The sequence below is a fragment of the Hippocampus bargibanti genome, linkage group LG05, assembly GCF_051943395.1.
Source record: "Hippocampus bargibanti isolate YZ-2025 linkage group LG05, ASM5194339v1, whole genome shotgun sequence".
Lineage (NCBI taxonomy): Eukaryota > Metazoa > Chordata > Actinopteri > Syngnathiformes > Syngnathidae > Hippocampus > Hippocampus bargibanti.
Genome location: NC_142738.1, coordinates 20,042,501 through 20,068,990, shown reverse-complemented (window position 1 = coordinate 20,068,990; position 26,490 = coordinate 20,042,501). Strand labels below are relative to the sequence as shown.

The 26,490-nt window shown below is 42.6% G+C and overlaps 1 protein-coding gene across 3 annotated transcripts in view; it reads left to right on the top strand.

The window, feature by feature from the left end:
• Positions 1-988: 988 nt before the first annotated feature.
• Positions 989-26,490, top strand: part of mtss1la (MTSS I-BAR domain containing 2a) — a 37,216-nt gene continuing 11,714 nt past the window's right edge. For 2 of the 3 annotated variants that reach the window (XM_088997201.1, XM_088997199.1), the window contains exons 1-8: positions 989-1,659; positions 6,050-6,111; positions 6,198-6,271; positions 20,487-20,571; positions 20,744-20,835; positions 20,942-21,016; positions 22,553-22,710; positions 22,848-22,955. In XM_088997201.1, the coding sequence (XP_088853327.1) occupies positions 1,591-1,659; positions 6,050-6,111; positions 6,198-6,271; positions 20,487-20,571; positions 20,744-20,835; positions 20,942-21,016; positions 22,553-22,710; positions 22,848-22,955 (723 nt within the window). In that variant the 5' untranslated portion in view covers positions 989-1,590. The remainder of the gene's footprint in view (positions 1,660-6,049; positions 6,112-6,197; positions 6,272-20,486; positions 20,572-20,743; positions 20,836-20,941; positions 21,017-22,552; positions 22,711-22,847; positions 22,956-26,490) is intronic. The other variant, XM_088997200.1, reaches the window with a different exon arrangement.

Sequence of the window (26,490 nt, the reverse complement as noted above, 5' to 3'; positions counted from 1 at the left end):
AGTTTTTTGTTGCTTAAATTAATTAACTACCAAAAATCATGGAAAATTATGTGAAAAACAAATTACAGTACTCAATTAAAAATACACAATGTGAAATATTTTTATTTGTATGGCTTTATTTCGATGTGCACAGAGAGCATCCACTAACTTTCACGTTCCCAGTGGTTACGCTGGTCTGATGATGATCAGCTGTCACTAATTTGTTTTTATATTAATAATGCTGTAATACCAACCTGTGAAATTGATAATAATTGAACAACAATAATAACATCATAATGTGATAAAAATGTGTCCACCGTACCTGTCTACACTTAACTACAGCGACCTGCTCAAATGGCTCCAAAACAGTGCATGCGTCCTGCAGTACCTCTCGAGCTCCTCTGCTAAATTCTCAGAAATGTGTCTTTCATTAACTCAAAACAATCCAGCAGACAGGTCCCCACTTTGAAATTTTCAATAAAGTGGCATGTAACTGACGTAGGATGTTGTGGTTCAGGATTCCAGCACTCAGTTGTTCGACAAACAGCTGAGACTTTTTTGGCCCGTTCTTTGACTCCAGCACGTTCTTTGTCATATATGATTAAGTTATGATTCTTTGAGAAAGTGTTTTCAGAATGAGAATCAGAAAGCCTGAGGGCGGGGAATAGAGGGGGGAAAAGTCGGCTCCTTTTTAGAAGCCGGTTTTCATCGTTCAGTACAGAAATCCGGCTTCAAGAGCCGGCTCGTTCGTGAACGACACATCACTATGTACGAGCGTCTACGAGAGGCTCATATTTATTTTTCTCTCTTATCGAACCCGCTTACACAAAGCAACAAAATCACAGCAAAAAAAATCCTGAAAACAAAAGAACCACATCACCGAGCGTGCTTGAACACACACGAAGGAAATCCTGCTTTGCATCTCAGTGAGCTGTCCAATGGGAACACGCGGCTTCACTTTTTTGCCTGGGATGAGATGGTGAGAAGGGGAGGAGGGTATTTCCCACCTCGTTCACTCCTCCCCCTTTGAACCCGTAAAGATGCACAAAATCCTCTTTTCCTTTTCACTTCAAGGGGTCGCCACAGCAAATCGGTGTCCTCCAAAGATGCACAAAATAAACTTAAACAAACTAAAATAAAAAAATAAAGCCACGAGCCACCCCCCTTTCAACTCCCATGGCTCGTCGGACTGGTGGCTCCTCGACATCTGCTCCTCCTGCTCCCAACAACAGTGCGCGCTCCCGCGTCTCGAACCCACACCTCCGGCACCTCCTGCCCTCTTCCCAGGACCACTGAGCTCTCTGATATTTTTGTGTGCGCGAGAGATCATGTGGAGCCCCTATGCATGTGCCCTCAACCTTCCCCGGCTTTAGCTCTTCTCGCCGACGGAGGACGCACCTCCCGGTCTCTCTCCTTCCAGTCTCGCACGTCTAACCGAACTCGAGCCGTGTACCATCGAACGGAACACCAACGGCTGCTGGCCGGAGGGTTTTCCCTATTTGCGTCCTCCGTTTTCCGTCAGAGGACAACTCGGGACGGATGCGCGCAGCGGAGGTGTCGGATGTTTGAGAAGGCTGACCATAGTTGTTTTAAATTTACGTTTCTGAGAGCATGGAGTCTGTGGAAAAGGAATGTGGGGCGCTGGGTGGGTTATTCCAGGCAATCGTCAACGACATGAAGGTAAGAGAAACGTTTTAATAGACTGATCTAGTTGCTGCTGCACAGTTTGTCATCAGATATAAATTTACTGCCTTTGTGTCTTTCCTTGGCTCCCTCCTCCACTTCACACTGTCTGCAAACATCCATGCAGGATAACCTGATAGATGAAACACGTTTTCCTTTGTTTTATTTGCAGAAGTGCCGCAAGTTTTTACTATGTATGGTCTTCTGCAAGTATCTTTGCTTGATAGGCTATCCACTTTATTTTTTTCACCACCTGCCCCCCTCAATCACAACTCTATAGAGTACATGTTATTTCTTGTTGTCATTATGTATTTCTATGAGATTATATGGTATATTAACATTACCCAATTTATATATTTATTATCGAAAAATTATCATAAAGGAATAAAAACCTCACTCCCATTAAAGATCTCTTACTCTTTATTTGAGTGAATAAATGAGCCAAGCCATCATATAAACTGCAATATTATTTTTCGATATTTCAAGAATAATTCCATCATGAATGGAACTTTTATGGATGTGCATAAGATTCGAAAATAATAATCAGAAATATTGTGAAAATAAAACCATCAATTATTGCAACTGAGACAATTTTATGATTGATTAAAAATATTGTTGTTGCCCTTCATCCTCTTTTACCCCTTGTACATTATGACTAGATAGATTTAAATCTCATGGGTGCTTTTAATAATTGACCAGCCTTTGACAGAAAAAAGCAACTCAGATTTGTTATATCATGTACCCGCTAGTGTTATTGATTTTACATGTGCCATGCACACTGTTTTTTTTTCCTCAAAACCTAAGTGAACTAGTTTCCAAAACACCATCTATTTGCATCCAATTATATAGGACCCACATTCAAGCATGTGTTTGTTGTGTGCTGGGGTAGGAGGCTTTCTAGTGAAGGAAGTTGAATCCGGGTGGTCTGTAGTTGTTCACAACAAAAGATGGAAGTACAAACACGTTCATTAGGCTTGGGAGCAGGCCTCTAGAAAGTATTCCTGTAGCTTGTCCTCCTTTAGTTTACAAGAGCTTTGCCAGCATGTCCAGCATTGAACCGAATGGTTATTGATCGCTGGGTTGCAGGGATCACATTGCCTTTGGACAAACTATTTATGGACCCTCTGTCAGGCTCCAACCAAATTAGCTCTCAGCAATTGGCAGGCTCTGGTTAAGTTCCATGTATTTTGTTTTGTGGTACACACAGAGAGAAAGAGAGAGAGAGAGAGAGAGAGAGAGAGAGAGAGAGAGAGAGAGAGAGAGAGAGAGAGAGAGAGAGAGAGAGAGAGAGAGAGAGAGAGAGAGAGAGAGAGAGAGAGAGAGAGAGAGAGAGAGAGAGAGAGAGAGAGAGAGAGAGAGAGAGAAGATCAGTTTAAAAAAAGTGTTGAAACGCAGATGAATGAGTCTGAAGCCCTGAGTCAGCAGTGTCCGCGTCCACTGTCGTAGACAGACATCTAACCTCATTCATGCCGCCTGGCTGGTCAATACAAGCCTGCCAGACCAGCTTTGCCCCCGGGGGCTGCACAGACTAACAGTTTCCTGTGGTGATCTCAATTGTTTGCAAAAGACTGATTAATGTTACTGTGTGGTGTGCCGTGCTCTGACACAAAAACTTACAAAGTACAAAACTTGAGTCACTGAGCCCACTGGCAAATTGTCTTGATTCTTGCTGGTTATGTAACTGCCACAGTAAAAGCACAGAGTGGGAAACCATGTTGTGGGTGAAGCAAAGCAAAATGATTAATCGACAATGATTTGAAGTACCCGAAAAAGGGATTTCCTGTGTGCAAATAACTACCTGACAAGAAGCATTTTTAATGGAACCTATTCGGTCAAAGCACATCAGTTCTGAAGAATGACGATTGCAACAGGTGGATTGACTGCTATTCAATATTTTAAAGGAGGAACAAATTGGTTTCTTATTTTATAAACTGTTTTTTTCTCTCTCAGATTTGTGATATTCTTTCACTCACTCAACTAGTTGCTGCATTTTGCGATATTGTACCTAACAGACACTTCAGACCACTTTTCTCTTGACCTCGTGAAGATTGCAGGTGAGCAAGGATACACCTTGGAACGAAAGAGGCCCTGAAATGTCAGGGTGTTTTGTGCAGATTTTATTTTGTTCAAGAGACTCCTCAGTATAGCTGTCCTGACCACCAACCTGGAAGGATGACATCTGTATCCTCCTCAGGTAGTGGCTCTGGATGAAAAGAGACGTGACACCCCCACCTTGATCACTTTGCTTGCATCCTCTGTGCCCATCATTTTTTGTCTCTTCATTCAGTTGTCTTGGCATCACAGCAGTCCTTCAATAAGGATCTTCAAGGATGGTGCCTTACAAATACTAACTTGGTCGCCCTAAATCATTGGGACAACCGCAAAGCAGGGCCTAAAATAAATGCTAGAGCTAGAGCAGTGGTTCTTAACCTGGGTTCGATGGAACCCTAGGGGTTCAGTGAGTCGATCTCAGAGGTTCGGTGGATCCTCCGCCACAGAGGTCCACCCCTCAGTCTAGACTGCAGTTAGTAGTTACAGTCATTGGAAGAAGGGTTCGGTGAATGAGCATATGAAACTGGTGGGATTCGATGCCTCCAACAAGATTAAGAACCACTGAGCTAGAGTGATTAAAAGCAAAAGCGGTTGTTGATTATTTTGCGGCCCGACAGCTGTCGAATGAAGAATGAGAGACGCGCAAACTTTATTGCTGTGTTGTTCATTGCTTGTGCCAAGGAAAAAAGACGATTACATTCCGATATTGAATAAATGGAAAGTCAAATTAAAAAATGGGACTTATTTCAAGTCAGTTTTCCCCCTTTTGCTGTCCCAGACTTAAAAAAATGGCCTGGTTTTATGCCATCCTCCATAAACCAAGAAGTAGCTTGTTAACGCTTGAATCAGATGGGCACACAAGCCACAAATGTGTTCACTTATAATAGTTCAGCTTTGCCAAAGCTCTTGAGCTCCGAGATATCCCATTCTTGTGATCTTTAAAGACAGACTATTTAATGCTTTTAGTCTCATTAGATGTTGTGGCCTATCAGTAAAAAGTGAATGCCTCTGTTTTAACTTCCCCCTCGCTGTGGGGGACTCAGCCTTGAATGTGTTTTATGTTTGGCTCCTGTTCTCTTAGCTCAAGGCAATGACTGATTAACTTGGGTTAAATCCACTGCAGTTTTTTTCCAAGACTTGTATGGGGGGACACATCATCATGATAGAAGCGCGTATGTAGATCTCAAAATGTTGAACAGCCATTTAAAGGACAACCGACACCATTTTTTGTTTCCTAACTGACATCAGAAAAACGTTTTATAGCATCTAAAATACCCAAAATACGTAGGCTGATATTTTTAGTCAAATGCAAAACACCAATAAAATGACTTAAAGTGTCCCAAAACTGCCATAAATGAACTTTAAACTGGGGAGATTCAGAAAGGGACTTTCAGAAAGGGACTTTCTGAATCCCCCTTGTTCGTGACATCAATATGGGTGACACACCACCTTGCTCCAGAATCAAAACAATGGCTTCAGAGAGTTCAGATTCGGAGAAGATGCTTTCTTGTTACTCATCCAGTTATGAATATGATTCAAATAGTTCTGAAGAGGAAAGCATAAATGTTTGCAATCGATTAAAGAAGTCCTTCCATCTCAATTCGAGCCATCTGCAAGCGATAAAACCGGTGAAGATCTGGACTCCGATGTAGAGCCCAGAAAATGCACAAGCTTGTGCGCCATGCTCCTTTGGAAATGGGCTGATTTGTCCGCTGGGAATTCGTGTAAACGTACACCTTCTTTATGAGTGTTAGCTCAATTGGCTGCGACACAACGATTCACCATCGCGTTTTTATGTAGTTTTCCTACTAATTTCGCGATCAACACTGTGTTTTCAGATGAAAAAAAGTACCCAAAATGCATTGTGTCGTTTTCTCGGTCAGGGGCATTCCGAATGTGACGTCACTTAGGGAATCGTCATCAACTCGAAAAGAAGACTTCCTGAATATTCAGTGCGAGTCTTAAAACGTAAAATATAGCTATATGCGGTGGAATCTTTGTAAAATGCGCTCAGTAGAAGTCATTTGAAGTGATTGTACAAATTATGGAGGCAACTTTTCCGGAGGTGTCGGTTGTCTGTTAAATAGCAGCTCTGCACAGAAAAAAAAAATGGATGTTTGAGTTCATTCATAGACCTTTTTCTTGCCTCAGGGTCGCAAGGTAAAGGCTGTTTGTGCTGTTCGAACCTTATTTGAATGTAATTGAATCTATTTCAATCAAAGTGAAGACTGTGAAACTTAGCAGCCACAGTCTTGTAACACGCTGAAACAGATGAAATTATATAAAATAATATTATGTCTGACTCATTCTTTTTTCTTGTTCTGTCTCCGATTAGAGCTCTTACCCCGTGTGGGAAGACTTCAGTGCCAAGGCTACCAAACTGCATTCTCAACTCAGGTGATTTTTGTCAGAGGCTTGACATTTCTGAATTCATACTGAAAATTAATATTTTATAATATTATATATTATCAACATATTTTCAGGACAACAATTCTGGCAGCCGTGGCCTTTTTAGATGCTTTTCAGAAAGTGGCCGACATGGCGACCAATTCAAGAGGTAAGGCTGTTTTTTTTCTTTCTTTTTAAAAAATATAACTAAATTTATTGTGATTCATACGGCAATCTCATCAAAATAATGTATTCAATAGATTGTGTGATAAAAAAAATCAGGAGCGATCTTTGTACTTTGATTACAGTGATACCTTGGTTCTCGACCATAATTCGTTCCAGGACCCTGTTTGAAAAGCGATTTGTTCGAACACCGAAACCATCTCTTTGCTCTTGTCACTTGCGAGTTGACAGCGGGGGGCGGGGCTGCCTCTCCCGGCCGCCCTCCACCTGCTGTCAATTCTCTAATCACGGACACGGAGCATTTATACGGTTCACGATCACCTCGCCAATGCCGGATGATTGACTCACCTCGCCACCGTACCTGGACTCTTCCTTCGATGCGCGAGTGTATCCGGTCCGAGGTATTTTCCCTGCGTCCCGTAAATTTATGTCATCTTCCGGGATTGCGTAATTTTTCACCCTCGTGTGCCATTTGCTTTTTGGCGTAGTAAGCGGGTCCGATCACCCCCTGCCTTCTTACTTGCTGTGTTTTCTTTTATTTGTGAATAAACATCCTGCTTGGGTAGTATGTCTCTGCCGCCTGCTTTGGGATCCCAAACATTCCACTACGTTCTGACGAGTCAGCTGCCGTCACTTTCGCTCGGAACGTGACAGGTACGGATGACTCGGCTACAGGATGTTCTTTTCTCTTAAAATATCTATCCATTGACACTTGCTCTCACTCCCACCGCCACATCACTAGATTTCACAGCCTCCTTATTCTTTAATATCGTACTGATCATAGATTTCGCCATGCTGTATTTCCTCGCCAGATCAGACACTCGCACACCTCCTTCATATTTTGCAATTATTTCTTTCTTAAATGCAATAGTTGTACGCACTACATTTCTCTTGTCACTTTTAGCAGCACTTACTTTCTTTGGAGGCATGATTAGGGGCTAAAACTCTTCGTACACCTATATTAAACGCTAGAGCAAAACGCAGTACGTCCGCAAGCGACAACAGTTGGTCACGGAGAGAGCGATACACCCGTACGCCGCTCAGCACCCCACCCTCGCGTACGCACTCACGCGTCATATTGGCGTTCGAACACCGACCGGTGTTCGAACTACAAAGCAAGAATATCTCGAATATTTTGTTCGAGCTCCGATTTGTTTGAACTGTGAGGCGTTCGAGAAACGAGGTACCACTGTACTATTATAGGCAGCAGACTACAAAGTGGAGTTAGATTTGTATCACAATTAAAAGGATGTACAATAGGAGGTCATTGAAATGAATGAATGACACCTCCAGATGAATATGTGAATATGTGGTGCTTTAGTAAAAGAGTTCCTTTTTCAGTGACATACTATCCAACGTTTATGTAACGCCCCATGAGATTTTGTGTGAATTAGGTTCATGACCTTTGGTATGACCCAAAACCGGCATTTCGTTTACACGGGAACTGTTTGCATTGAGTCCATGTTCGATGACAGTTGGATTTACACAATGTGAGAATGCCGATTGCTGCAGCCAAGCAGAGTAAACGGTTCAACCCTCCTCCTGCTCATGGAGCGGAGTAGGAAGATGACATAAAAAGAGAGGCCAGTGACATTGTAGTCACATGATTAACAGCGTTATAAACTCTGTCAAACTTAGAAGCACCAACACAGTTATAACGTTGGTCGCTTTTCGTTCAGAGGTTGGGCGCTTGCTGTATTTAGCTTAAATCAGACAAACGACTCAGCCAATTTACTACTTGCCACTGCATGGTCATCACGCAAGTATCTTAACACAAAGTTCAATGCGCGTGTCCACAAAATGTTCCGGGTTTATGTGTTTTTTTCAAATAAAAACTCTCAGACTAATTTGTTTATGAACCTCATTTTGTGGTGATGATTCTCAATTTTTCTCACAGTTAAACACCCATCACCAACGGCTACTTTGCATGCATGTCACATGAAGCGCAGGCCACAGACGCAAATGCCATGTTGATTCTTCTCTCAATGCTAAACCCATGCTTTGCTGCCACGCTGCCGACTGGGATAAACAGTGCCAGGCTGAGCTTTGAAGTTGAGAAAAATGTTCTCTCAGGAAAGTGATCAGAGGTTTGCATGCCTCTTGAGCGTGGGATTGCATGATCCTGAAAGCGTCGGTTTCAGTGGTAGAAAAACCTGTGATTAGTTTGTGCGCTAGGGCCACAACTATTCACGTCCGATGCAATAACAATAAGTCTTTAAAATAGTGCACACTCTCTGATGTATGTTTGTGACCTTTGTCAGTGAAAACTAATAGATCCACCGTATGCCCAAATAGACATAACAAAAAATTAATGCTTCCAAATAAGCTGTGGTTGTGTCTTGTAACCGTGTTTATCAAAATGTTCAGGGCCAATCACATTTCTGAGCTCATTGTATCAGCTGAAAAATATTTTTCAAAATCTATATATTGAGACACAAAGATGTTACCAAATCGGAACAGTGCTAGCTTAATTTTATAGTACACAATGTTTTCAGGGCTTGGATGGGGCTTGATGGTGACAGTCACTCAAATTCAAGTGACCTGAAAAAAAGGGACAGTGAAATCCATGATGTAGTTTGTAGAAATGTTGCCTTGATTATGTAGTTTTTGGTATCCTTTTCTTTGTGACTGTGTTTCTTCCTTTTATTTTCAGCTCTCTGTGGGCACTGTGCTGTCAGCCTTTAGTTTGCCATTCAAAGTGATTGTGCCTGACAGTTTGTCATGTTTGTATTGGCCCATGGGGCAGTTATGACTATTCATCCAAACTAGCCAAATGCGATCTGACCAATAAAAATTCCTCAAGAACAATCTGCTCAATACCTTATTTCAACCTATCTGTATAATTTTCGAATTAATCGCAGGAGGATAAGAAATCATAAAATAATTCTTAACACTTATGTGTCTCCCCCCCCAATAGTTATCACTTATCACTGCTATACAGTGCAATCATTAATGGCTTTGTGTGACCTACAAGACTACCACTACAGTGCTCTTAGGATATCCAAAGTTCAGAGGCAAGGGCTGCTCAGAGAAGTGACAATCCAAGCTTATTATTTTCTTGGCTCCTAATGAGGTCTGCTGATCTGCTTTGTCACCCTGCTCGCCGCAACAGCAGCACCCTCAGCCACATCGTCGCCAGCAGCACCAGCAGGCAGACTAGCTACAGGCACAGCTGATTAACACAGATTTCTTTGGAGATGATAGTGGAGAACAAGATGTAGGTCAAATCCCCCTGCATGGGTACAGATGAGCATGTAAACTCTCCTGGCACATGCATACATGTATTAATGAAACAGCCCATGCATGCTCGTAGACTTATATTTTAGGCCGACAGCTGGCAGATGGATACTTGATCTTTCACATTCCCACACACTTTTAAACACCCTGTATTGCTACCTACACACTTTGTAGAGCCCACTCGGTGCCGTGTGTTTGTGCATTGTCACATTCACTTTTTGTTTCTCTGCTAACTGAGTTTGTTGTGGAGATGCATTCAATGGCCTGAAGTGATCTCAGCAATGCATTCTTTCCTGAAAAACCAAACAAGGTTATTGGTGGGTTCGACAATTCGAAGGAAAGACTTCAAATTAAACAGTAAATAGTTGTATAAAATCGAACAATACATCCACCTAGTAGAGGAAACAGGGCACGGGGAGAGATGATTGAACAAATGTATAAAGTGTGTCACCCAAATGTACACTCAATGCTTCATTAAACAAATAGGGTACAGAAAGTGCTTTAGAATGAATGACTCTCTGTGTATTTGTGTTGTCATATTATTTGTAATTTAGTTTTTTTGTTCATTTGACTTCAAGATTACTTTTGATTAATGTTGTTATCGATTCAGGCTACTCAGAGTACACTTACTGCCAATGATTGATTTCATGTTAATTAGTTTGTGATTCAAAAAAAATATCAAAGGATGCTCCACATCTCTGCTATGGGTTAATGCAGCGTTAATCTCAGAAATACGACGCAGACAATCAAAACGATTATTCCAAATGTCAACGATTTAACATGGTGCAAATTAGTTGTCGATTTTGTGAGGCTAGTCTCTAAGTTGTGATACTGTGGTGATTCTTTTAGTCCCAGCAATTTGCTTGAGAGAGTGTCGGCATTGACTAGAGCACCTTGTGTTAACATTTGACTTGGTTACATCGTTTAAAATATTTTGTATTAAATCATGTTTCTCCTCATTGTAACCTGCATTATATCGTAGTCACATATAAGGCCACAGTGGTAGCACCTCATTGCATTGTCGACCACTACCATTACACTTGCATCCTGATTGAGTCTATAGTCTGGCACTTACCCAAGCCTGCCTGCATCCTATTGTGGTGAATAAATATCACATAGGATGTGACCCTGGTCAGCTACATGTTCTGTTCATCTACATTATTATTATTAAACAGTAATTCTCCATTCGTTTATTTACTGATCTGCTTTATACTCTCATAATGGTTTCGGGGCGTTCGGGGGACGATTCTAGCTGTCTTCGGGCACGAGACGAGATAGATCCTGAACTGGTTACCATCCAATCGAAGAGCAAATATGCCGTGATCCCAATCGGGACAATTTAGAGTGTTCAATCAGCCTGCCATGTTTTGGAATGTGGGAGGGAACCGGAGGACCCGGATAAAATCCACGCAGGCATGGGGAGAACATACAAATTCCACACATGGGGGGCCAGAGCTGGAATCGAACATCCGATGCCCAACCTTGTTAGTTTTGAAAAACATTTGATGCTGTGGGAACGGGATAGTAACGGGAACATGTTTATTGCACGGCTCGTTTGTATCTTCTTTGAGTAATGTCCATAACACAATACAAATCAATAAAATAACTGACATTTCAAAATAATGTTGTCTGACGCAATATCTTTGTTGAACAAATAACATCCAGCCTGATGGAAGAAGACTTAAACCTCACATCCGCAACCAAAACTCAAGAGGAAAATATGTCTTTATCATTGGATGTTTGATGTTTGGAAGCGAGGTATGACTTGCTCCCTGTTGGATATGAGAACTGAAGAAGGTTTACAGGCACATCTTGGGCTTCACTTTTCTGACTTTTAAATTCAAACACAAAGAAACAACCCACTCAGCCCCCCAACCCCCTTCCACACACACAAAAAGAAGACATGGTTGCCAAAAAAAGTACATTTCACTCCAATAACAGTTTCCTTGTTCCTGTCCAAAGAGGGAGAAACGTGTATAAACATATTATGATTTCCCTTTGTTGACTTGTGCAGCTTTTTGTACTAGCAATGACCTTATTTAGAGTGCCTCATTGTCACGTCTTACCGTGTGCATGTGCGTGTGTGTGTGTGTGTTAATGTGTTTGTGTGTGTGTGTCTTAATATATCAATCTGCCACGCTCTGTCTTGTGTTCATCGCTTCCTCTTGCCTGTGGAGTCCATTTATGGTTTATGGTCATGGCTGTGTGTGGGTATTATGAACACTCAAAAGGAAGTCAGATGGCAGGCTTTCACGTCGATGGTTCTGTGTCTTAAGACCAGTCTGAAGAACGATCACAGCTGGGTTCAATAATCGTCTATCCACCACAGAGCTGAAAATTGTGATTAGAGAATTTCCAAGATAAAATTGGTCCATATTATAATCACCCTTCCTTGATTATAACTCTGAGGCTTTGAGGTTTTATTTTTAGGTTGGTCACCCTGTTGGTTTCTGCGGTGACCATTTTTATGCCTGTGTATTAAACTGATGTGTGGTGTATGTAAGAGTTCCGCTTAGTGCCACAGTCTGTGTTTGCTGTTTAGCTGTTGCTATGTTTGACGACATATGTTTTATGTACTTCACTCTCATTTTGGAGATGGCTCAATTAGAGAAAGGTCAAATGGCAGCTTGTGGAAGACTAATGTTCCATCGGGGTATGGCATGCTTGGCTCATCTTTTCAGCGAGCAATGTGAGTTTTGCTAAGGTGGGGGGTTTGTGGTTGCAGTCGGATTTCCACAGCTCTTCGTATACAGGCTCAACATAGGCGTTTTGCTAATCCTCTTAGTCCAACTCTGCACCACACAGACTCAGACTGCCCTTTCGTCCCTCCTAATCGGCCTCCCCCAGGTTGAACAAAATTCACACAATGGGAACTTAAGGCAGACTGCTTAACAACTGTGTGTTCTGACTTTATTTTGTATGTCAGACAATGATGACGGAATGTTAACGGACACAAAATGTTCCTTGGGTTCAATGAAATCCAATATTTTTACTCCTTATCCATCCTTACTGCATATCGAATGGAGGCATCATAGTAGATCAGTGTGTCAGTGAAGTAATAATCTGCTTGTACGCTGTGACTCTTTGGGCTGGCAGATGGGACGGATATCCCTACCCGCCATCTGGACAAGCTGGCACGGACCAGTTACGACCCTGGCCTCGTGTAGAGCAAGATCAGCGGATTACTGTTCTGCACACTGTCCTAAACACTGTAGCTATTTTTTATGGCCACGTCAAATAATGAATGTGTACATGTGACCAAGCTTGACATCCGTCAAGCTTGGCATGTCATGTTTGAAGCCGAGGATGAGTACTGTATTGTCATGTAAGCACCACAGCTGGATAGCTATAGCCACATCCTATGTGGCTTTGACTTAGCGAATAAAAATTAAGGGTTGAGTGGTGGGGTGACCGCTTGCTAAAATGGAAGAACCTTTTCTACAGTCATGTCAACCTCGCAGCCTGTTAATCCTCATTTCCAATAGCCCGAATCTAGTTCGGTTTGCTTCAGTATTGTTTGGAACTGTAAATCCCCAGAAGGTAATGGCAGGCTGAATGGTAATAGCTATATTAACTGGTGTGATATCAAAAGTGTGTGTCAATGAATTAACAGGTCAATATGCATTGCATTTAATGCTGAGACGTGCACAGTACATGCCACAGTACAGTACAAGAGCATTCTCACACAGTACATGATGTGTGAGAATGCTCTGTTTGATAGATTGGCCACATAATACCAACCAACACCAGTGGGCTGTACAATGCAATACTATTGTGAAAAAACCCAAAATATAATGAACGTGTTATGTCGATCAGGGTCAGATATTTTGGGACCATTTCTGCTAAATGTCACAAAATATGCATCAAATTCTTACCTTTCCAGCATAATACTCCGTGGCCCTAATTTCATGGAAAGTGCTTTCTTAGTGTGCGGTTGGAAATGGGCATTTGTGCCATTGCGGGAGTAAACACAGCCAACTTGATTCGCAGCCGATCGAACTGGCTCCCATCATTTTTGTTCAATTGAGCAGAAGCAGAAGCAGAAATGAGTTGCGAGAGTCCGTGTAGGAGTTTGTGCGCTCAGTACATTTGTCTCATTGCTGTACAATTGTTTTGTTAATATCCAGAATAGGAATGTAACAAGATTTACATGTCACTACGGTAATAAACAAGCCACAAATTCCTCCACAGGAAAAATGTTATGTTAGTAAGGTACATCAACATTAATATCTCTGTAAAGAAGTCCCATAGGTAAAATTAACTAAATGGGCCTGTTTGCCGGAGAGCGACGTGTGTTACAATGATCGCAAAGTTGTTTGTGGCATTACTATTCATTGCAGTTGAGTTATACAAGGGACAAAATGCCAATGTATGCTTTTTTAGGCATGAAATAATAACAACAATATTAGTATTCATAATGCAAGTTCAAAAAAGGCTCCAATGAATAATTTAAAAAGGTTGGAAAAGTGTTGCAAGGAGAAGTGTCACGTTTTGCAAGGTGGTGATGGCGGGTGCGGATCCCAAAAAAGCAGGCAGGAGGGAGCAGGAGGTTGTGTTTGACAAATTGTATTAAAATAAAGTCAGCAGGAACAAAATGCAAAACATCAAAATCAACTGAACAGAAAAAATACAAAGTATCAAAAGAAAACCACGTGTAAAAGTCCGCCAAGGTTAAACAAACATATGCACAGCATACAATTGCATACAAAGCACACAACGAACAATGACCCGACACCGGATGTTCGTGCCGGGAGTCATTTTAAGTGTCACTAATTGTAACGACCAGCACCTGCGAGGTGCAGGCAGGGCTGACAGCGCTACCCGGTGGTCGCCAATCCGAACGTGGCAGTCCGCCAAGGCTCGGGACGACAATGCACGTTCTCGTTAAACACTAATCACACATCCGCCCGTTCTATCCAGTATGTCGTATGTTTTTGCTCAAACATTGTCATGCTGACACTACAACACAAAGTTGAAGTACAGCATGCATGTGAGCAGTTATTGTCAGGAACCTGTGAAGAAGATGCACATTTGTATGTACTTTGTACTTTTTTTTTCCTTTCATTCTTTACATCCCGAAAGAGTTGTTTCCACTCAATCGGGTTTAGTTTGTTAATAAAGCAACAATTGTAGGAATAAAGAGCTGTACAAAAATAATAGAATGAAATTACATTAGATAAGGGACAAAGTGAAATTAACAAGTAAAATAAAATAAACAGGATGCACAAGAAGATAAAATCTTTGTTTAATCCCTGGTTGAAAATCCAATGAACGAATGTTTTAAAGATAGATTAAAAAATGCATGAATTTAAGGTACGTGTCAAATGTGAAGTGGCAGTTTGTTAGTCAAAGCCGAATAGTCAAAGCCATATGTCATCATCCGTAAACTAAATCTGGGCCCACAGTACTGATCCTGAGAAACTAAAATCCATACTCGTAGTTAATTGAAGTGTTTCAGGGCAGGAAAACAATTTTGCTAAAATTATTAGTTGACCATCTTTGGATTATGCTTTGTTAAACTCTCTCTGTAGTATCTTTAGTATGGATCAATGGTATGCGAGGAGGGTCGCCAGAAATCAGAGCCCCTGTGCATCCACTTGATGCTGGGGTCATCCATTTATCTCGTCGCTGAAAACTTTGGATGGATTCCAAAAGTACTTTGGACTGTCAATACACCAGACAAAAAGTATACCAACAACAAAATGTTTCTGCCACATCGACTGTCGTTGAAAAGAAAGATACAACATTTGCAATAGGTTTAAGGGTTCATCTTTTCAGACAATGGTCTTTTTTATAGTGAAGATAAAAACGTTTACCTAATTCACTGATCAAAAGACAAGATGAACATTGAATGATGGCGCTCTACCATTTGTCATAAATACATAATGAACACTTCGAACAGGGTCCTGGAACGAATTATGGTCGAGAACCGAGGTACCACTGTATAAGGCACATCTTCAATGAATGAAAAGAGCTTTCCAAATATAAAATATTTCCAAATATAAGGCGCACCACATTATAAGGCGCTACAGTAGACGCTGGGGTTATGTACTACTTCTACAGGGGGGGAAATTGGCAGCTGCTGACAGTAGTTGCGAGACCTGTTATGGCTTAATATTAATTCAAATGTGAGGCGCACCTGTGCATAATGTGCAGGGTCATCTTTTGAGGAAAATGAGGGCTTTTGGGCGCACCGTATACACCGGGAAATACGGTAGTGTATTTGAGTACATCTGGGTTCATTCTGTGACAAAAAGGTCTTTCAGTGTATGCGTAAATGTCCGGGGATGGAGTGTGGACAATCCCGTGTGGAAACGCGGCTACTTAGATTTATTGCGAAGTATAGTACTCCCCCTTTTCAACCTCATGAAAAACACATTCAGACAAGGAGCTAACTTTATTTTTAGAAACGTTTATGTTCCTTCACAGGAGGTTCCACCGACAAAATACCAAAATACTCCCCCTTGTTCCCCCTACCCCCCCACATAATACTCTCCAGAACATGGTTACACCACATTACAGCACAACTGAAGTCTGTCTGCTTCTCAGAGTGCCTCAGGTCATGACTTGGGAGGTGGAAATTGCTGTGCGTGCTCTTTGGGCCAGACAACAATAGGATGAGTGTGTTTGACTCCTCGTGTGGACTAAAACAATCGTGGCGGAGGTGGCTTCCTCACCCTCCTAATAATGTTGCTGCTGGTAAAAGAAGACAGATACAAGGAAGTGACGCACAGGCTAGAGACAGTAAATATAGCATACAATTGTTTCCATTCGCTAGCACAAACAGTTATGCAACTTATAGGAATTAATCAATAGTAAAGTGTGGTAAAGATCAGTGACCCATTGTCACTCTGACCACGGGAGAGATTCATGGGGAGATAGTCATGCCTGTGACTTTTCTGCTATTTTCAGAGATTTGCAGTCTTCTTTCACCCCTTCATACCCTCTGTTTTTCACAGCAATGGTTCACAATTCAGCCTGAGTACCAATACATTGATCTGAATAAATTACATTCATCAATCTGCCTTCAGTAACATAATTGTCATTCATACACCCAAACAAAAAACTCTAGTTTTCACACCATAGCAAGGAAAAAACATGGCTGGGAAGTCAATGTTTTTCATAACATCAACATGCACAGTTTCATGAATTACAATGCATGTTTTTGGAATGTAGGAGGAGAGCAGAGTACCAGAAGAAAACCCATGCAGTCACGGGATGAACATACAAAACACATTCGAACGCTGGACCTCTGTACTCTAAGTTGGATATACCAAACAATTGTCGACCAAACTGCCATCACCTGTAAAAGTTGACCAACAATCTCCCCAGCCTCTTTCATCTGCTTCTCTCATCCAACCAGCTCCTTTCATTCTCCAGAGGCCTCAGCTATGTGTCACCCAATTGACATTCAGCAGCAATCGAATTGGGTGACAGAAGCAAAAGGCACCCGGTTAATCTTTGGCCTGGGCACTCAATGTGAAGTATCACTATTTTTCAACCTTGATGTAAATCACTGAGCTCAGCAGCAGCTGTATAAATGCAAATAAAAGACAACTGGAATTTTGTGGAAGTGAACGATGGAGCATGTGGCTTCGCACCTTACAAAAGCTTTTCTCTCGATAAATGTAAAGAAGAAGGGAGCAAGTGGTCGACTTAGACTGCAGTACAGGGCTTGAAATACTGGTTTCAATTTCTAGTCTGATTCTCACTCCAAATCAGTAGTTCAATGAAACCCGAGAGAGAGATAGTTCACCAAAGCTCCCATATTGAAGACATCAGGAATAAGGCGCTGTCACTCCTGGCTCCTTGGTAGGGGAGCTTGCAATATACCAGGCCTATTAAAGTTCTCCTCTTTCCCAGAGGAATTAGAGAAGATAATCAGAACCAGATCTCTCTGAATGTTTAGACCACACTTCACTGGACCTTAGAACTGGAACTTTGCAAGTTTCCCACCACGGGCTTCACCCTACTGTCTGCAATATCAAGCTCTTTTAAACCAGCACAGGAAAGTTGATGGAAATTTGGATTGCGAACTATCGAACAATGTATTTAAATAAACTGCTGCATCACTATACTGTACCGGATGTTGACTGTGCTATGATAACGAAGGGGTTGCAAAACATCACCCCGAGCCCTCCCACTCTCGCCTGTGTTTGACTTTGTCCGTTCACATGTGTGTTTTCTAAGGGGTTGGCCTTGCTTCCCGTAGCACTACAGGGGGCAAGATCCACAAAGTAATAAATTTCCCATCTCCTCTATATAAGTTAAGTTTTAGTGCCAAGAAAGCCAAGCAAAAGACAGCAGACCGGATTTTTGTTTTGAATTCACAAAATTCTCAAGTTCTGTGTGTGTTTGTCAAATGTGCAGGATCTGTGCAAGTGATTCTACTGTCCCACTCCATCCGGTGGGGGCCAGAGGCTCAAAGGGCTGTCGGATAGGGCCAGGAATCCTCTGGACCGCCCCAGGATGTAGCTGTCAGTTGATCCTCCTCAGAGAGGAGGAAGAGGAGAAAGGAAGAGAGGAGATGGGTTGAAGAGAATATGGGGAGGAAGTGGAGGGGACGTGCACGTGTGGGTCAGACATGTAGCTGGGGCTGCCTGACGGTGAATTTGCACCGGTCTGTTATAAAGATGAGTCTACATTCAAACTGCTCTCTCGTGCCGTGTGATGAGCTATTTCACAGCTGCACATGCCGTGTTATGTTAGAGCAAGTGTGTCAAAGTCATTTTTTGTCGAAGGCCACGTTGTGGTTACGGTTTCCTCTCGGGGGCCATTATGAATTTGGGGAAGCCATTCGAATGTTTCTACCACTCCACATATTACATCTATAGCGCATGACAAATTAATTAATCACTAGTTTTCATATCTGAAGTTAAGAATAATGACTGTTATTGTGGTTTACATGGGACAATTTGAAATTTGGGTTTGAACTTAAGCAAAAATCATTGCACTTTACATGCTTGATTTGCTTTTACAGGCCGAATAAAATGATGTGGCGGGCTAGATTTGGCCCCCGGTCCTTGACTTTGAGACCTGTGTCTTAGAGAGAGAGAGAGAGAGAGAGAGAGAGAGAGAGAGAGAGAGAGAGAGAGAGAGAGAGAGAGAGAGAGAGAGAGAGAGAGAGAGAGGAATGACCTGGGTGAACGGGCCTTGTGTGCATGTGCGTCCATGACGCGGCATGCTTTCCTTCAAGTACATTTCCTTATTCCAAAATAATGTCATATTGTCCACTAGCTTTCTCAAAGATTCTGCTGTTGTCTTGCTTTTCTTTTTACAATATTCAAAACCAGTCTCATTGTAATGCAGCCACTGACTCCATTTCCCCCCGTAGAAAAAGTAATGCGTAACCCCAGCCTCTACTGGAGTGCTTATATTTGGAAAACTTTTATATATTTATATATTATGTTTGAAAAAAACTTTTTTCATTAATTGAAGGTGTGCCTTATAGTCCAGTGTGCCTTATACCGTGGAAAACGTTTGAAAATACACCATTCATTGGGGGGGCACCTTATACTCCACTGCTCCTTATACATCGGAAAATACGGTATATCATTGTAAAGGTACATTGGAAAAAACATGAACAAAAACATCATTTTGGTGCTTAATTCCCTATGCAGCTGTATGAGCTTTGAAGTCCAACAGTCACGCACCATTAATGTTTCAGCCATTGGCCAAATTAAATGAAGGGGAATCAATATCATCTTTGCACTGCAAAGTTTGACTATGTGGTGGCCTTTGTCTCCGAGTCACACTGTTTTGTGATACCAGAATGGTTCTCATGGACAGCAATGCAGAGCACAACATGCTCTTTTTTTTTTTTTTTAACCGCCCGACCTTTCAAGTCAGTTTCTGTCTCTCCAGCCTGCATGAATTGTGTTTAGGAAACAGAGAGAACAGGAAAGGCAGAGCAACCAAGAAATAATAGAGGGATATCCCCTTACGTTCCCTCCTTTTTCCTCCGGGACAGACGAGTTTGAAAACTTTGGGACAAATGAGTGGGGGTTGCGTATTTGCAACACCTGTCCATAAAAAGGCATGGACATCTGTATGGCGGACCTATACACACGCAGTCAAGAGCACGCATGCCTTGGCGAGGCCTGTGTGTATGGTGAGAGACTTTAAGATGAGCAATGTGTGGCCCAGATTACAAGAGGATCAATGCTTCCACGTACAGCACTCGCCTGTAAACCATCAGTGAGACGCTGGCCCGACAGAGCTTTCGGGCTTAAGTCTCCATTTAATTACACTTCAGTAGAGAGGAAAAGTACTGTACGTAATTTTCACAAGCTGTTATTTACACTGTGGTGCGGATCACATCTGCAATCTTGGTATGTTAGGGGACAACATCTATTTCATCAAGAAGGCCATTGAGCTTTTCTTTGCCGACAGTGTCATATTTGCTCTCACCACATAAATGTGACATTTATGATTTCTGTATTCACAGTTGCTACCGTGTGGTTTCAAGAGAAAGGGGTCTCGTGAAGTGAAAACAGCTCTGATGTACATTATATCACATATTTTGATACTGCGTTCTTCATGCGTCATGCTGTATGTCATCAACATATGTCAAATGATGAAGACCCATCTTCTATTGGTTATTGTCATTTTTTTCTCTTTGGATCAACATTCAGTTGGAATGTAAAGGCTAAATACATTCGGTTCGGGAAACTGGGGGGCTTGATCGTCTATTCATCCATCCATCCATTTTCTGTACACCCTATTTTTCTGAATATGATTATGATAATGCAATTCTTGAATTTCAAACTGCGGAAAAAAAAAGAGGAAATAAAATACTAAAGAGCTCTTTTTCTTTTAACATTCTTTGTTGAGGATAGCGATTGTTTTGAAATAAGAGTCACAAAAAGCCGCAGAAAATATGCTGTTTTGTATTGTGGGATATAAGATCTTTCCGTTTTTTGTTTTTTTGTGTAAACTGCATGTTTTTTCTTTTTTTTCTGTAGGTGCCACCAGAGATATTGGCTCTGCTTTGACCAGGATGTGCATGCGACACCGCAGCATAGAGGCCAAATTGCGGCACTTTACAAAGTACGTGTCATGTGTATGTTGTTTGTCTCTCCTCACCTTGAGGGGAGTTTGTGTTCCTAGGTTTTATTCCATCTCATTTGGCCTTCATCTCTCCCTGGAGTGTTTCCTGCAAGACAGTTAAAGCAATTTTCCGCACGTCCTTCAATTTCTGAGTGTCATCTTATCACTTTAGTGCTGTAATGGAAGGCCTGGTTACACCACTCCAGGACAGAATAGAGGAATGGAAGAAGACTGCCAATCAGCTGGACAAGGACCATGCCAAAGGTGATTGACATGGAAATTATTGCTGACAATTTTTTTTCTGAATAAAATAAAAACCGATATTAGATATTCAGGGATGATCACCGCGTGTGTGTCTTCTACTCAACAGAATTCAAGCGGTCTCGCCAAGAAATCAAACGGAAGTCATTAGATACCCTCAAACTTCAGAAAAAGGCAAGAAAAGGTGAGAATCCCTTGAATCGAGCTACACTGCCTGACCATGCGAATGAATTGAGTTGAACTAGCGCCGTCTTGCGTTAGATGCAGGTGTTGCAACACCAGTAAGTGATGGAAGGTGGGGGCTTTCAAACTGCATTTCTTTTGGGCTGCGAGTCTGTATTGAAAAACAAAGAAAATCTTCAATTAAAACTGTAAACTAATTAATTTCTACCGCCCTTCCTGCATTATGGGTACCATTTAATAAAAAACATAATTTGTCCTTATTTCACAGCACTTAACATTGCTTGTGTTTCTTTCCAACCTCCCCCCTGCTCCATCCTTATGCCCGTATCCCTCCTTAATGTCTTTCTGGATATAACCCATACTTCAGAGCTCCTTGGTATGTTTGCTCATCCGGTGCATGTGGTAGTTTTTCAAGGCATCACATCCATTATCATACGTTAGTCAGACAACATGTGTAAGGTTTATGTTAAACACAAACTTCATTGCCTCATTGCCTACAATTGACATATGCTCACAGGGAACGTTCAGTAAGGCATCCATCCTCCCATTCTCTTTACCAATGGTCATGGGTGTGCGGGAGACTATCCCGACTTACCTTGGGCGAGAGGTGGGGTACACATTTTTAAAAAGCCACCAATCAATCCCAGTACTTTTGAAATGTCCTCAAAGTATTTATCCACGCTGTCCATTCACAAATAATCTGGTTTATTAAATGATGGCAATAGGACTAGAAGTGGAACATCTCTGTCTCGGGTCCGCAATACAATTTGGATCAGATATCATGTCGACAATAGTATTAAGAGGCAAAAAACAACACATTGTACATTGGCCTTGCAACAAATTGTGTTTGACCTGAGAGGTTGGACTATCTGACAATATTTAACTGTCAATCCATGTGATTGTATTCGCATTATGTACACCTGCCCAATCTAATAACAGCCGTACAAACGAAATATGTCTGACAATAAATGGAGCGTTACACAAATACTTTGCAATATGGGCAATTGATGTCAACCATCTTGACATTGCCATCAACACATCTTTAGAATTGCTCACAAGGATTGCATTTTGTTATATAGTTCTGCCTGTTGTAAATCAAAACGCTGGCATCACACTCGTGTCCTTCACATCCTTCTTTCATTCGTCATCGTCTCTGTTAATCTATTATAGTGCCAAAGTAGAATGTGCTCTGCAGCGTGCCCTTGCTGAACAGTTTTCTAATGGAATCCATTCGAGGGTTTTCGAGTCATCACCAGTAGCTCTCTCTGCATCAAGTCATTATCTCTGACATGCTTCAGTGTCCTCCCACTTCATGTACACGGACCCATCAAATAAATAAACAATTTCTCATTATGTTTCGTAATCATCTTTCATTTTTGACTCTCCCTTTCTTTGCTCCACTGCTGACACTCTTATCTCCCCTTGATAAGTTCCCATCTTGTTCTGTTCTTCATGCTCTCATGCCTCTTTGAGCCATCTCCTCATCATTCCTATTATCTTCTGTCTCCGAACACATGCTTGTCTTAACCAAACACAGGGCGAGGAAACCTACGCCCGCAGCTGGACAGCGCTATGCAAGACGTCAGCGACCTGTACTTGCTTATGGAGGAGACGGAGAAGCAGGCCGTGCGCAGAGCGCTTCTAGAAGAGAGAGGGCGCTATTGCGCATTCATTAACTTGCTACAGCCGGTTGTGGTGAGGAATCTTGAGAAACGCTAAGCTTGAGTGCACAAGAATGAGAAATCATTCATTCATTATAGGAACCGCTAAAACGGTGTTTAATTCAATTTGTTTTGGGGTGATGTACAATAAGGTCACTCTTTCCATTGTAGAATGTTGAGATTGCCATGTTGGGAGAGACAACACACTTACAGTCCATTGTTGAAGACCTCACGGTACTAACAGAAGACCCACACAAACTTCCTCCAGCCAGTGAGCAGGTATCAAAAATTTCATTTCATTATCATCTGACATCATGGTGCAATTTTTCGAAATTACTTGGCAAGTAGATAATTAATTAATTGATAATCTAGTGGCAGATCCTAACACACTCTCAAACGTTACAATATTACTTAAACAAGCGCATTGAATAAAAGACCCGATGGAAAACTTGATGAATATTTCCACCTTGACAAAGTGGCGGACCTATTCAAATGACAATACAGTGGGACCTTGGCTTATGAACTTAATTGATTCCCAGACAGAGTGTGTCAGGCGAAAAGTGTGTATCCTAAAAATTAATTTCCCATAGGAAACCATTAAAATTAGAATAATCCGTTCCCAGGTCCCCATAAAACATAATTTTCTACTTTCTAATTTTCTAAGCCTTAAAACTACACAAAATACACCTTATTTTATGTATAATAAATGTACTATAGTATTATGATTAAAGAAATAAACTGTACAAAACAATAAAGGCATTTTATTTACCTTTGTGATGGTCGTTCATGGCTTGATGGAATGGAGTGTCCGGTTTCCTCAGCATTAAACACTTGATGAGGAACATAGGCTTCTTTCACCATCTTGAGGAATGATCCCTTGTAGGTGCTTTCTCTGTGATAATTGTATCTAGTTCTTCATCAATTGTGATCTGTTTAGCTGGTTTGATAGCTTTTTGCATCAAGAGTACAGATGACTTGTGCGGGTTATTTGTGGAGCCTGATTGATGGAATATTTTAACCTTCCAGTCTACATTCTGCTTTTGAAATATCAAAGTTGAAATGTGTCCAAATTCTATCCATTTTCTCACGATTTCACTTTTGTTTGTTTTCTGTCATCTCCCTTTCGTGTGTGTGTTTTCTCACTCCCACTCTGTCTGCCTGTCTCTTTAATGTTTAACCCCCCGCCCCTCCACTGTTGGGTTCTTGACCAATCACGTGGCTTTAACCGAAGACGCCATTTAGTTTTTTGGAGAACGGCCTCACTCTCTCTCTGTCTGTAACCCCATCCCCCACTGCTGCGTTCTTGACCAATCGCGTGGCTTTAACCGAAGACTGGGGGCGGGGAATAGAGGACAAAAACAGTGGCCACCATTTTCTTTTAAGGAGAACGGGCTCGTTCACGAACGACACATCACTCATTGTGGCAGCTCTGTGTGTATTCCGAAAAATAGTTAAAATTTTCATAAATGCAACGTTCGTAAACCGAAAAGTTCGGAAGCCAAGGGGTTCGTAAACCGAGGTTTCACTGTACGTTAATAATAATAATAATAATAATAATAATAATAATAATAATAATAATAATAATAATACATTTTATTTCAAGCTCCTTCCAAAGCTCTCACGGACACTTTACAGTCACAGACAAGCATAGATACAAGCATAAATAAAATACAATTATAAATAGAAACAAGAGATAAAGCGACACAGAAAATGCAATTTTAAATAGGTGGGTTTTGAGATGGGATTTGAAGGTGGGAAGAGAATCGATGTTACGAATGTTGGCAGGAAGTGAGTTCCAGAGTTTGGGGGCAGAGCTGCTGAAAGCTCTGTCCCCCATTGTGCTGAGAAGGGCAGGGGGCACATAGAGGTGTAGGGAGTAAGAGGATCAACAGTAGCCAAAATGGAACTGTATAGTGCCACTTAGCAGTTTTTTTTTTTGTTTTTTTTTTTACAACGATACTAGTGCAGCGTGTTCTACCGGAAACAAATTCCTTGTGTGTTCTACATACTTGGCAATAAAGATGATTCTGATTCTGATCTGAGGAAGTGAGAGGGAATAGAAATTTGAAGAAGGTCAAATAGGTATGGGGGCAAGGTTATGGATAGCTTTAAATGTATAAAGAATAATTTTAAAGTTGATTCTATATTTGACCAGGAGGTCAGTGGAACTCTTGGAGGACGGGGTTGATGTGGTGAAAGGATGAGGTTCTGGTGATGATCCGGGCTGAAGAATTCTGGACTAGTTGAAGTTTGTGGAGAAGTTTCTGAGGGACACCAAGGATAAGTGAATTGCAAAAGTCAATCCGGGAGGTGACAAGACTATGGATGAGGATAGCAGTGGTGTGAGGGGTGAGAGACGAGCGAAGACGATTGATATTGCATAGGTGTAAGTACGCAGATCGGGTTAAGTTATTTATATGAGAGTGGAAAGATAGTATGCTGTCAAGTATGACACCCAGGCATTTGACCTGATGGGAGGGAGAAACGGTCGAATTGTCAATAGTGAGAGAGTGTCACGTCACTTGAGGCTCGAGGGCAGGGCTCGAGTGACGAAAGGAAAGCGGGGAGTGTGGATCCAAAATACACGGCGAGACAGATACTCGTGAACAAAAGTCTTTACTGAGGCACGCATGAAAAAATGACAGCAGGATGAGGTGAGTGAGAGAGATCGGTGACAGCTGATCTGACGGCACGGAAGTAACAGGGTGGCTTTCAGAATACTCCGACGGAGGCTGTATTGCGCGATCGGTAGATATAGTCAGAAGGCACAATCAAGGGAATGACAATCAGCTGTGGGAACCCAGGTGCTTGATGATGGGAGGGGCCGTCTCCAGGGAGCAGCAGGAGGAGGTGACAGGAGGGGCGGGGCGCGCCCAGGACGGCGACGAGATGTGACAGTGCCCCCCCCCTCAACGGACGCCTCTTGGCGGCCCACCAGGTTTGGAAGGGTGAGCTGTGGGGGGGTGGGCGTGGGGGCTAAGGAGCTGGTTTCCACTGGCTTGAGGAGGGAAACGTGGAAAACGGGGTGGATCCTCATGGTGGGTGGCAGCCGCAGCCTCACCGGGCTGAGGATGGCCTCGATGGGGAAGGGACCCGTGAAGCGTGGGCCCAGCTTGGCTGAAGACCCTGCCAGCCGAAGGTCCCTCGTGGACAGCCACACCTCCTGCCCGACCTGGTAGTTGGGTGCCTGTCTCCGATGACGGTCCGCCACCCGCTGGTTCCGGGATGCGGTACGTGTCAGGGCGTCCCTGGTCTCCTTCCAGACTCGGTGGGCCCGTCTGAGGTGATGTTCAATAGACGGGACCTCCACCTGGCCCTCCTGTGTGGGAAACAAGGGCGGCTGATAGCCACAGGCGGACATAAATGGGGACCGACCTGTGGCTGCGGAGACCAGGGAGTTGTGGGCGTACTCCACCCAGGGTAGGTGCAGGGCCCACGACGCTGGGTTGTGGAGGCACACGCACCGGAGGGTCGCCTCCAGGTCCTGGTTCTTCCTCTCCGTCTGTCCATTGGTCTGGGGATGGTATCCAGACGACAGGCTCGCTGACGCCCCTAGGGACCAACAGAAATGTTTCCATACCTTGGACACGAACTGCGGTCCCCGGTCCGACACGATGTCCGTCGGAATCCCGTGGAGACGGACGACGTGGTTAACCAGGAGTTGAGCCGTCTCGATGGCGGACGGCAACCTGGTTAACGAGACGAAGTGGGCCGACTTGGAGAATCAGTGAGGACGACCGTCTTGCCACGGGAGGGGGGGAGGCCTGTCACGAAGTCGACGGAGATGTGGAACCAGGGTCTGGACGGTACCGGT